The following is a 13,391-nucleotide window of genomic DNA, read 5'->3' on the forward strand; positions in this document are numbered from 1 at the left end:
AAATTTAATTCATATCGCACAAAATCGACACAAAACACGGTCGCAAAAAGGTGAAAAACGCAATGGCTTTTCGCCCTGAATCACGTGCAAACGTGTGACGTGTGACGGGATGGAACATCACGTGATCGCTCTGAGCGAATCAGCGAGCTGCTCGCACTGGCTGAGATTAGCGGGTACTTCGCTGAAATGCGCTGAGGTAAATATGAATAAAAAATATGGATCTCGTCAAATATGGTCTCAGCCATGTTCGTCCCAGGCTCAATGGCCATGTCTATGCCAAATATCAAGCACGTGAGCCTCTCCGTTTCGGAGTCTATCGGTAACATTACACACACACACACACACACACACACACACACACACACACACACACACACACACACACACACACACACACACACAAACACAAACTGTGTTTTATATATATAGATGAACTGTTTTCAAAAGATGGAAAAGTTAGTGTTAAAAAGAAACAGGAAGCCGGATCGGGAACCGGACGACGAAGAGGAAGAGGAGAGAAAGAAGGCGGAGCGAGTGGAGTCGGACAAGAAGCATAGTCGCTTCGAGGTCTAGAGTGAACGTTGGCGAGCAAGAGTCACGAGTGAACTTTGGGTTTCCCGGGAAAGGGATTCCTGCGACGGAGTTGTTATCACTGTGACAGATCAACCTGCGTGTCAGGTTTTTCGGTGGATTCTGAAGAGAATCATCGTGCCGTTGCACCACGAGACCGGGCCGTCAGCCATTTTGACACGCGCGCTTTGCAGCGCTCAAGGTTTTTCGCCTCGTTTTAGTCACTGTCACCGCATTCAGACGTGGATTTGGCGTGTGTGTGTGACGTGGCTTTTGAAGGTTAACTTGTGGTTCGCCGACTCTGAGCCGTGAAACGTCACTACCCGAGGGTGTGATTTCCCAGTCGCCTGGAGGGCGCCTTTGGATTTCCCAATCGCCTGGAGGGCGCCTTTGCACAGCTTTGGCAGCCGGACTGTACCTGCCAACCCAACGGGATTCTGGTCTCGATTGGGCATTGATATGTCGATCGCTGGAGCGGATCGACTCTGGCTTGAAGCCGGGGATTCGAGACATTGGGGATGTTCTTGTTTCACTCGGAGCACAGCGAGTTATATATTATAAAACTGATGGTGCCATCATAGGATATTGATTGTACTTTTGATTCATATTGTAACGAATTTGAGAAGTGTAACGAATTTGAGAAAATGTAAAGAATGTGAGAATTATGGTTTTGTTGTGTGTACATGGCACCCTCCGTAATGTAAAGAAAGGTTTGCTATAAGGTTTGCTAGAAGGTTTACTATAAGGTTTGCTATAAGGTTTGCTATAAGGTTTGCTAAAAGGTTTGCTAAAAGGTTTGCTATAAGGTTTGCTATAAGGTTTGCGAGAAGGTTTGCCATAAGGTTTGCCATAAGGTTTGCCAGAAGGTTTGCGATAAGGTTTGCTATAAGGTTTGCTATAAGGTTTGCTATAAGGTTTGCTATAAGGTTTGCTATAAGGTTTGCTAGAAGGTTTACTATAAGGTTTGCTATAAGGTTTGCTAAAAGGTTTGCTATAAGGTTTGCGATAAGGTTTGCTATAAGGGTTGCTATAAGGTTTGCTATAAGGTTTGCTATAAGGTTTGCTATAAGGTTTGCAAGAAGGTTTACTATAAGGTTTGCTATAAGGGTTGCTATAAGGTTTGCTATAAGGTTTGCTAGAAGGTTTACTATAAGGTTTGCTATAAGGTTTGCTATAAGGTTTGCTAAAAGGTTTACTATAAGGTTTGCTATAAGGTTTGCTATAAGGTTTGCTATAAGGGTTGCTATAAGGTTTGCGAGAAGGTTTACTATAAGGTTTGCTATAAGGTTTGCTATAAGGTTTGCTATAAGGTTTGCTAAAAGGTTTGCTATAAGGTTTGCTAAAAGGTTTGCTAGAAGGTTTGCTAGAAGGTTTGCTATAAGGTTTGCCATAAGGTTTGCGATAAGGTTTGGTATACAAGATCGAGGCTCGTGAAAGAGCTAACATTAATCACACAAAAAGACAAACCGACACACAAAACACAAAAAACAAGGGGAGCGGCAGACAAGATGGGGAGAGAGGGGGAAGGACACAAAAGAGAGGGGGAAGAGGGGGAAGGACACAAACACAACATTTGAGAGCAGGGACATCGGGAGGACTTGGGGGGAGGTGGGAGAGGATTAAAACATATGAACACTGCAAGGACTCTGGGGTGAATTACCGGGGGTAGAAAAGATCAAGGTTTTTGATGGGGGACGATAAGAGATGGTGGTGAACAGCTGTTTTAAAGACCTGGAGGGAGGAGTGGGATTGAAGGGAGTGGGGGAGTTTGTTCCAGAGGCGGGAGAAAAGGGGAATGAAAGAGTGAAGGTGAGCAGAGAGCCTAGACTTTGGCAGTTTAACCATAAGAGGGTTGCAGGCAGATCTTGTGCGACCTGAAGGAATATTGGGGGGACAGAGCACAGAGAGAGCTGGGGGAGCAAGGCCGGAGAGGAGTCGGTAGAAGACAGAAAGACCACCAACCTGCCTGCGGTGAGTGAGTGAAAGGCCCTCGGCGTTGACTACATCGCAGGAGATTCCAATGATTCTGAAAGCTTTGGCCTCAATAGCGTGAAGCCGAGCAAGATGTGAGGCAGGAGCACCAGCCCAGAGGGGGGAACAGTATTCCATTGAGCTGCGGATGAAAGCCTTGTATGTGGTGAGGAGCTCAGGTGTGCCAAGGAAGGACTTCGCACGACGGAGGATGCCCAGTCGGCGACTGGCTTTGGAGGCCAGCTTGGAAATGTGGTTTTCCCAAGAAAGATCATGGCAGATAGTGAGACCCAAAAGCTTGAACGACAGAACTTCTTGGAGAGGATTGTTGAGAAAGTAGATGGGAGGGTTGTCCAGTCGGTCCTTTCGGAGAGACATTGTAAGAGTGTGAGATTTGTCAGGATTGAAAGACATGTTCCACTTGTTTGACCAGTCTGTGATTTTGTCCAGGTCTGCAGAGAGTGAGGAGGCTGCAGACTGCCGATCTGAGGGATGAGGAATGGAGCGACAGAGAGTAGAGTCGTCAGCAAAGAGATAGAGAGGATTTTCAAGAGAGTCAGAGAGATCATTGATGAAGACCAGAAAAAGCACAGGGCCCAGAACACTACCTTGGGGAACTCCAGCCTGAACAGGAAGAGGAGATGAGAGAAACCCATTCAGGGCCACACGTTGACTACGACCAGAGAGGAAGTCCGCCAGCCATGCGTGGAGATTTCCATGGATACCAAAGGAGGAGAGTTTGGAGAGCAGAGCAGGGTGCCAGACCGTATCGAAGGCACGTGAAATGTCAAGGGAGACAGCTCTAATTTCCTGTTTGGCGTTGAGGACCTCCATCCATTGTTGAGAAAGCAGAAGCAGCATGTCCAGAGTAGAGTGACCAGGTCTGAAACCAAATTGATGATCAGAGATCAAGCCATTGGAGAAGAGGAAAGATTTAATATCTGAAGCAATGATGGATTCCATGACTTTGCTGATAATTGGGAGAAGGCTGATTGGTCTGTAGTTGCTGGGATCTGTTTTTGCACCTTTTTTGTGCAAAGCGGTGATGTTGGCTGATTTCCAAGCAGATGGCAGATGACCTTGAGCAAAAGAGAGGGTGAAGAGAACAGAAAGAGGGAGTGAAAGAGCAGAAGAACATGATTTTAGGACCCGTGGGCTGATGCCGTCAGGACCAGTTGCAGAATCAGAGTCGAGGGTTGACAGAAACTTTTCCACCTTGTCAGGAGGAAACGACACAGAGTCCAGGAGCAGCTGGGTACGACTGGGTACGGTGGGTACAGAGAGGGATGGGTTTGGGACACAAGATTTAGAGGCAAACACAGAGTTGAGGCATTCAGCTTTTTCACGTGCGGAGTCAGCCGTTAAGCCGTTTGAGGTGAGGGAGGGGATGGAGGGGGAACAAACACCAGAAATAGATTTGACCAGACGCCACCAGGATTTGGAAGAGGGAGACAGATAAGAGAGTTCGGTCTTGAGAATGGTGAGATATTGTTTCCTGGCTCTCCTGAGGGTGGACACACACTTGTTTCGGGCTTTGTGAAAGGAAATGAGATTTCCTTCCGTTGGATTTGCTTTCCAGGAGACGAAAGCAAGTTGTTTCAGGGCAACAGCCTCACCACAAGATTCCGTGTACCATGGACGGGAGGAAGGGTATGACAACTGAAGACGAGATGGTATAAATCTGTGCATGAGAGAGAGCAATTTACTTTGAAAGAATTCCCAGGATGAGTTGATGTCAGAGGCGGTAGAGATGGGAGACCAATCCAGATGATTGATGGCTGCTTGAAGACCGTGCCATTTGGCCTGAGTGAAATGCCAGACTCGTCGACGCTGAGGAGGCTCTCTGAGAATGGTCAGAGAGATGTCCACTTTGACAAGCACATGATCAGATGAGCCGATTGGAGCAGAAGAAGAGCAGCAGACATTTTCAGGGAAGTTTGTCATAACCAAATCCAGAAGAGAAGATGCTCCGTTGACTGAGATCCGGGTCGGGAAATTGACAGATTGTGTCAGTCCCAGTGAGTCGCAGAAGTCCTTTGCTGAAGAGCCATGGCTGGTGAGAGAGGTACCCACACCCAGCCAACTGGCATGGTGACAATTGAAATCACCACATATGAGGAAGAGAGAGTTGGGATGGGTAGATAGAAGTTGGTCCATATTATCAGACAGTGAGATGTAGATGGAGTCATCGCTGATTGGTGGACGGTACAACACACATATGAACAAAAGGTGGGAGCGAAGGGGAAGCCGTAGCCAAAGGTATTCCTGGGGGTGAGGTGGAGAGAGGGCAGTGGAGGGCGAGTGAGGAAGAGAGTTTTTTTATAAAGATAGCAACCCCACCTCCAGGACGAGGCTCAGGTCTATCATACCGGAGGAGGGAGTAACCTGGGAGAGATACCAAGGCATCAGAGACATCATGAAGGAGGAAAGTTTCTGTTAAGCAGATCACATCTGGTTTGTCAGAAGCAACCTGTATGGAGAGGTCAGTCAAGTTTGAGCGAAGGCCCCGGATGTTTGAGGTCCATACTGTTAATGAAGAGGAAGGGGGAGCATCGGGTCCAGAACAGGGGGGGGAGGGGTAGGGTAAGATGTGGAAGAGGAGGAAGAGGTAGGGAGAGCTGTTGAAGGTGTGTCAGAGATTTCAGAATAGCTTGGAGAAAGGGAAGAATGGGGCGGACAAAAGGTTTGATGGAGATTGGGTGAGGCACAGTGAGGTGTTATTTGAGGAGGGGGAAGAGCAAGGCAGAAGGTTTGGGGAGATGAAGGTGAAAGTTGGAAGGAGGAAGAAGCAGGGAGGCTGCTTTGAGGAGGAGGGGTGAGATGGGAGTCTAGGAGGGGAGGAGCGAGGGAGAGTTTCGGAGGGGAGGGGTGTGGGAGGAGTTTAGGAGGGAGGGGAGGGAAGGGGCAAGGGGGGAGATTTGAAAGGGATGGGTGATGGGGAGGATTTGGAGGGGAGGGGTGAGATTGGATTTTGAAAAGTGTACGATTCATGGGAAACGAACATTTTTTGCAAAATGAGTTTGAGACCTTCGAGTCAAAAATACGTTTGAGGACACTGGAGGAGGGATGGAGTTCTGGATAGTTTAGGGAATGTAGAAAGGAGGAACTGTAAGAGATGGTATTATATATATTTTTTGGAATGAATAGATTTGGTGAGCAAGACGAAAGCATCCTTTTGTAGGAAAAGAAGAAAAGGGTGTTATAATATATGAGAGAAAATAGTTGTTCAGGGGAGAGATTATACATTTCTAACCGCGTGATCGCGAACGAAGAACGAACGAACAAAAAGAACAACAAATAAACGAATAAGACCTGGGAAGGAAATATTTTTTTGTGTTTTTTTTTTTTTTTTTTGTGAGTACAGATATTAAACAAGGAGGTACGGGGTGAACGACTGGTACGAAACAGAGAACGAAAATAATTTCAGCGCATTCGACGAATCGCTGAGAGAAAAACAAACCACAAGGTCGGAGACGGTACGGTAGTCTAAGCCTACGAGTACTAGGCCGCAGAATACTCGATACCATTAACCGACGATTGTGTATACATGTACGAAAAATTAGCACCGAAAATTTTCCAAAAGATACGCTTTCGGTACATACACCGAAAGATAGATACAGTCTCGACAAAAACACAATTGAGAAATATCACTTAGCTTCGAAAGCGTGAGCGCATGGAGCAGCTTCGAAAAGACGTGACCTCGCCGTGATCTCCAAGGTTTGCTATAAGGTTTGCTATAAGGTTTGCTATAAGGTTTACTATAAGGTTTGCTATAAGGTTTGCTATAAGGGTTGCTATAAGGTTTGCAAGAAGGTTTGCTATAAGGTTTGCCATAAGGTTTGCCATAAGGTTTGCCATAAGGTTTGCCATAAGGTTTGCCATAAGGTTTGCTATAAGGTTTGCTATAAGGTCTGCTATAAGGTCTGCTATAAGGTCTGCTATAAGGTCTGCTATAAGGTTTGCTATAAGGTTTGCCATAAGGTTTGCCATAAGGTTTGCCAGAAGGTTTGCGATAAGGTTTGCTATAAGGTTTGCTATAAGGTTTGCTATAAGGTTTGCTATAAGGTTTGCTATAAGGTTTGCTAGAAGGTTTACTATAAGGTTTGCTATAAGGTTTGCTAAAAGGTTTGCTATAAGGTTTGCGATAAGGTTTGCTATAAGGGTTGCTATAAGGTTTGCTATAAGGTTTGCTATAAGGTTTGCTATAAGGTTTGCAAGAAGGTTTACTATAAGGTTTGCTATAAGGGTTGCTATAAGGTTTGCTATAAGGTTTGCTAGAAGGTTTACTATAAGGTTTGCTATAAGGTTTGCTATAAGGTTTGCTAAAAGGTTTACTATAAGGTTTGCTATAAGGTTTGCTATAAGGTTTGCTATAAGGTTTGCCATAAGGTTTGCTATAAGGTTTGCCATAAGGTTTGCCATAAGGTTTGCTATAAGGTTTGCTATAAGGTTTGCCATAAGGTTTGCTAAAGTTTGCTATAAGGTTTGCTATAAGGTCTGCTATAAGGTTTGCTATAAGGTTTGCTATAAGGTTTGCTATAAGGTTTGCTATAAGGTTTGCTATAAGGTTTGCTATCAGGTTTGCCAACCTGCATCATTCAGGGCTTGTGTGTTTCAGTGCTGCGCTGCTATAACTTTCAAAGACACTCGTCTATCAGGAGTGTTTTCATTATTTATTTCGGAAATGGCTGTATTTGTTCTTTTGTATATAGATTTATAGATTTATAGAATAACACATCAACTGGCACTCAATTGCAGGTCACACAAACTTTTTGAAAGGTGGATTTGAAAAGGGGTTCATCAAGCATGTGAATTAGCTCTCAGAGCTGCCCAGATGTGGGCTTGCGCTCTGTGCCTGGTGGGGTTTCCCTAAGCCTGGGACAGAATATTAAGTATTGGTGGTGCGAATGTTATTTGGAGGGCAAAAATGCAATGGTAGGCCTCAGGTGACATATTTGGGACTGGATATTGACACGCTCCAACCACTCGGTACCCTCCAACCACCCCCTAAAATGCAAGGATTAAACACCAAGGCCCATGCAAACAACAACAAACAGAAGAAAACAAACAAAAGCGTGCAGCACAACATTCTGGAGGTGTCGGCTTGAGAATTTTCGTTAAGTGGAAACCTCAACCAACGGAGGCTATGCAGCATAAATTAAGCATTCCATGAATTACACTTTTTAACAATAAAGTTAATTTCATGTACCACGTATCGCAAATACTTTCATTTTTATCACTCAAAGAACACCAGAATAGGTCAAACAGATCATCCCCCATCCAAAACAACAATATTTTCTATTTCAGTCGGGGGTGGGGTAAGATGATGAAAGGAACCTCACATGAATTTTTGTTCCCATCCCAAGTTTCCCCGAGGACCTCAAAAGCTGCCGGCATGACAGAATCGGCCGGACCAGACTGGGCACGCAGATTACCGGGGTACTCCCAACCCCCAATGGTCATAAATTAATCAGCAAGAGAATCTGAACTTGTCTGGGAGTTTATATTAGACCAGTGCACCGGTTTTTGTTCTGACTACCCGATCAGCGACCTGGCAATCGAATACGGGACTTTCAAAATGGCATATGAATGCTAAACGAGACCATTTGCGCATGCGCTGTGTGTTGTGTTGCGTTTTCAGTTACTCGGTTCGGGTCGCAGGACACTTTTAACATGCTGGGACTAGCATGAAATCTGTGCTTCAAATTGTCTTTGAAACATAATTTTCAGCATTAAGGCTGAAAGAGTAGCAATTTTAAAATGGTCAACCATAATTATTCTGTCTCTATTGGCCAAATGGCCAAATCTGTCTCAAAAAGGGCAAATATAGGATACACAAAAAACATCCGTTGATGAGAGGTGTCGAGTTCCTAACATTTCCTGTTAATACAAGCGAGTCGTGGCAGTGGATATACATAAAACACACACACTTCTCGTTTTACCAATAGATGCAAAAATTGAGTACAATTTCTCTTGCAGGCCCTGAACCAAACAATCAATATATATATATTCCTCATAGCCCACAAAACTACCATCACACACCCCCTTATCTCAAACATGATTAATAGTTGATATCATAATTTTAAATTTAACCTGTGCATTAGCAAGCCCCAAACATGACCTTCCCTCACTGACAGGGATGATCAGGGAGGTAAGTTAGAATGAACTGTCCACAGCCCATCCACATGCCTTGCACCAGTCCACGTCCTCGGGAGTTTGCAGTATGGGAGCTTCAAGGTCTCATTTTTTTGGATGAACTGAGAAAGTTCTACAACTATTTTGTTGTGCAGAGGAACATTCCTTTCTCCTCAGTGCCTTTTCCCATATTTTTGGCTTCTTTCAGAAGCTTTGCAAGCCATTTTAGGAAACAATCCTTATCTTCTATCACGATATACGTTTTGTCGCCCCAAACACACCTTTTTCCTGGGGTTTCTGCACAAGCGCACCGAGCATTCTGGGAGTGGATTACAGCATTATACAACAACAACAACATGCATTTTAAGGCCATTTGCATTATAAAGGCATTATTATAGCATTATAAAAGTCGCGTAATTATTGAGGATTATTTTTATTATTCTCCAGTTCACTGCCGGGTGACAAGTAATAATGCGGCAGGATTGGGAGGTAGAGGCGGGGACAGTAATGAAAAGTTTGTGAAAGAAGCAGGGAAGGAACAATGTGAAAAAGGAATTAGAGGAAGCACAAAAAGAAGGAAGAAAGAGGAAGGGGGGTTGAGTGGGAAAAGGAAGGAAGGAATGCATACTCAAAAAAGGAGTTTTGACATTTTTGCATATATACTTTGTGAATGGTCCCTCTCATGAGAGTAACTTACATACCGTTTGTGGGTGATGTGTGCAAGCGTTCACAAAGTCCCTTCACATCGCTATAATCATTTGTGATCTTAGTTACTGCTTCAGGACCCCGAAGCTCCATCAAGCTCCGAAGCTCTTCCAAGGTGCAGCCAAAATCTGTCCCAGAAGGTAAAGACCCTTTGTTGGGTCTGTAATCCACAGCACTGTTCCCACTGTCAGCCATGGTGATAGATGTGCTGTTGTCCTCTTCGGTATTCAATCAATTGTGTTGCAGTGTGGTACTGTTGCGGTATCTCGCAGAAATCTCTCACACGTCCCACATCCGTTTAATACTTGTCGTTGATCCTTCCTTGAAATAATATTAGGGATTTCGCTGGGTTTGTGGAGTATGTTTCTGGAACATCTTTGGTGCCTGTGAAAGGAGGAAAGGTTGAATGAAGTTACATATCACTTAACATTTTAAACTATCCAACATAATGTAATTCAAGTTACAATGCACAACTGTATTTATGCGATACAAGGAGACATGTGTGCGTGTCCAGGTTCCACCCATTGGTTGGACAGTTCACCTGACTCCACAAACAATTTATGCACAACTGTATTTATGCGATACAAGGAGACATGTGTGCATGTCCAGGTTCCACCCTTTGGTTGGACAGTTCACCTGACTCCACCCACAATTTATGCACAACTGTATTTATGCGATACAAGGAGACATGTGTGCGTGTCCAGGTTCCACCCATTGGTTGGACAGTTCACCTGACTCCACCCACAATTTATGCACAACTGTATTTATGCGATACAAGGAGACATGTGTGCGTGTCCAGGTTCCACCCATTGGTTGGACAGTTCACCTGACTCCACCCACAATTTATGCACAACTGTATTTATGCGATACAAGGAGACTTGTGTGCGTGTCCAGGTTCCACCCATTGGTTGGACAGTTCACCTGACCACCCACAATTTCTATACAACGGCCTTCATGCTGGTGATTACTGCAACGCGATGTGAAATCCGTCATATTCACAATCGCCATGCCCTCCCTACAAGTTTTCCTTTCCTTGTAAAACGACCAAAGCAACAGTTAAAAGGATTTTGAGCTGATGAGCGTCACGGGCCATGTGGAGATATGCCTCAACAATCGAGGCAGCATTCTAGTGTTTATACACCACCAAAATAACGATGTGGCATTCTCTCAAGCAGCACTTTTACCCTGGGGATTATGCAGGCCCTCACTACGATTTCCGACTATTTTCTCTTAAAATTGTGAGTTGGAAAGGTGACCATGATGGGTTTCTGTGATAGTATGATAGGGGTGTGGAAAGCATTAAATATTCCACGGTTTAGAAAAGGGAATGCCCATTCTGCTTTTATAAGCATGAGGAGGGGAAGGAACGAGAGGGGAAGGAATGAGAGGTGGAGGTGGGGGCGGTGGAGGGATAGCACAGATGCGACAGTTTTGGAAGGGGGGTTGAAGCCATGTGAGGGGGGGGGGGGTTTGAGTAGTTGTGGTGAGGGGAGGGGGAGGGATGGGGCAGTCTGAAGGCTTGAAGTGGGGAGGGAATCGATGCCCTCCAATGGTTGGGAAGGGGGAGGGTGAGGACTTGGAGTTGGGGGGGGAGCAAAGATGGGACAGAGTTGAGAGGAAGATGTTGAGGAGAAGAAGACTTTTGGTGGGGAGGGAGATAAGAGGTTGAGGAGTTCCCAAAATTGCATGTGTAAGCTTGCTCGCAGGAAAAAAATGTCATTGGCTACTAGTAGGGTCAATATACGAAAAAAAACTCACCTAACCCCAAAAAAATTGATACAAAAGGTTTTTCAATGGATTCTGGTACCATTGGGCATGCTAAATAACATACTAAAAATGTAGTAACATCTAACTTCCGGAAAGGGGTCATTTTCAAGATGGCGTCCAAGATGGCCGCCGGGAGCTTAAAATGGCCATATCTCAATTATTATTCAACCTAGAAAGGTGGTTTTGGTGTCTAACCCTAGGTTTTAGGGCCCAAGGAATCCAATTGAATCAATAAAATTACCATCAGTTAATTATTTATTGACAAGTCCAAGATGGCATCCCAAGGTGACATCCTGATCCACTAAAATGGCTCTGTCGAATAGTAGTCAACCTAGAGAGATATTTTCAGTGTGTATACCTAGGTTTAAGGCACCCAGGAAATCATCAAAATTACTTAAATAAGCACAAAGTAATCAGGTAATCCAGTAAGCCAGGTTTACCAGCCCATTAGGCATTTGTTGTCTTATACAGTTAGTCGCTATTCATCGTCATCCTCCGACTCCTCTGGAAGAAACTTGTTATGTGGATTGTCACATTCTTCTTTAGCATGCCCAATGGTACCAGAATCCATTGAAAAACCTTTTGTGTCAATTTTGTGGGGGTTCAACCATATATTGACCCCTCCACACAGGCAGTGGTGTCGTGATGGGGGATTCCTATTTCTATCAGCACAGTAAATAAATCCGTGTTCTGGTGTTAGTAATTATCGGGATGCCTGCTGAGTAGATCTCTTATCTTATATAATGAGGTTTAATATGCACTCGGTAACATGGAGATCGCCCAGTGGCCAAAGGGACGGAGGGGGGTAACTGTTGGACGTTTCTTATGTAATTATGTTGATCAAATCTACATATCTCACGGTGTTATGTCCCAATCAGCGAGGCCAGGATCACATGTCAAGTGAGTTATTTAACTTCCTTGTCTTCCTCTGCTGCTCTGTCTCATCAGCTCCAGTCGCTTGGCCATAGAAATACCACATCTTGCTGCATAGAAATACCATATCTTGCTGCATATAAATACCACATCTTGCTGCATAAAAATACCATATCTTGCTGCATAGAAATACCACATCTTGCTGCATAGAAATACCACACCTTGCTGCATAAAAATACCACCCCATGCTGCATAGAAATACCACCCCATGCTGCATAGAAATACCACACCTTGCTGCATAGAAATACCACACCTTGCTGCATAGAAATACCACACCTTGCTGCATAGAAATACCACACCATGCTGCATAGAAATACCACACCTTGCTGCATAGAAATACCACCCCATGCTGCATAGAAATACCACACCTTGCTGCATAGAAATACCATATCTTGCTGCATAGAAATACCACACCTTGCTGCATAGAAATACCACCCCATGCTGCATAGAAATACCACACCTTGCTGCATAGAAATACCACCCCATGCTGCATAGAAATACCACACCTTGCTGCATAGAAATACCACACCTTGCTGCATAGAAATACCACCCCATGCTGCATAGAAATACCACCCCATGCTGCATAGAAATACCACAACATGCTGCATATAAATACCACACCTTGCTGCATAGAAATACCACACCTTGCTGCATAGAAATACCACACCTTGCTGCATAGAAATACCACCCCATGCTGCATAGAAATACCACACCTTGCTGCATAGAAATACCACACCTTGCTGCATAGAAATACCACCCCATGCTGCATAGAAATACCACACCTTGCTGCATAGAAATACCACACCTTGCTGCATAGAAATACCACCCCATGCTGCATAGAAATACCACCCCATGCTGCATAGAAATACCACAACATGCTGCATATAAATACCACACCTTGCTGCATAGAAATACCACACCTTGCTGCATAGAAATACCACACCTTGCTGCATAGAAATACCACCCCATGCTGCATAGAAACACCACACCTTGCTGCATAGAAACACCACACCATGCTGCATAGAAACACCACACCATGCTGCATAGAAACACCACACCTTGCTGCATAGAAATACCACACCATGCTGCATAGAAACACCACACCTTGCTGCATAGAAATACCACACCATGCTGCATAGAAACACCACACCATGCTGCATAGAAACACCACATCATGCTGCATAGAAACACAACACACCATGCTGCATAGAAACACCACACCTTGCTGCATAGAAATACCACACCTTTCTGCATAGAAATACCACACCATGCTGCATAGAAACACCACACCTTGCTGCATAGAATCACCA

At 44.6% G+C, this 13,391-nt stretch overlaps 1 protein-coding gene across 2 annotated transcripts in view; it reads right to left on the bottom strand.

Moving 5' to 3' along the window:
• Positions 1-13,391, bottom strand: part of LOC137424589 (plasma membrane calcium-transporting ATPase 2) — a 361,066-nt gene that overhangs the window by 163,594 nt on the left and 184,081 nt on the right. For both annotated transcript variants that reach the window (XM_068112185.2, XM_068112187.2), the window contains exon 2: positions 9,378-9,765. In XM_068112185.2, coding sequence (XP_067968286.2) covers positions 9,378-9,576 — 199 coding nt within the window. In that variant the 5' untranslated portion in view covers positions 9,577-9,765. The remainder of the gene's footprint in view (positions 1-9,377; positions 9,766-13,391) is intronic.

Source organism: Myxine glutinosa, chromosome 4 (genome assembly GCF_964187855.1).
Source record: "Myxine glutinosa chromosome 4, kmMyxGlut1.1, whole genome shotgun sequence".
Taxonomy (NCBI): Eukaryota; Metazoa; Chordata; class Myxini; order Myxiniformes; family Myxinidae; genus Myxine; species Myxine glutinosa.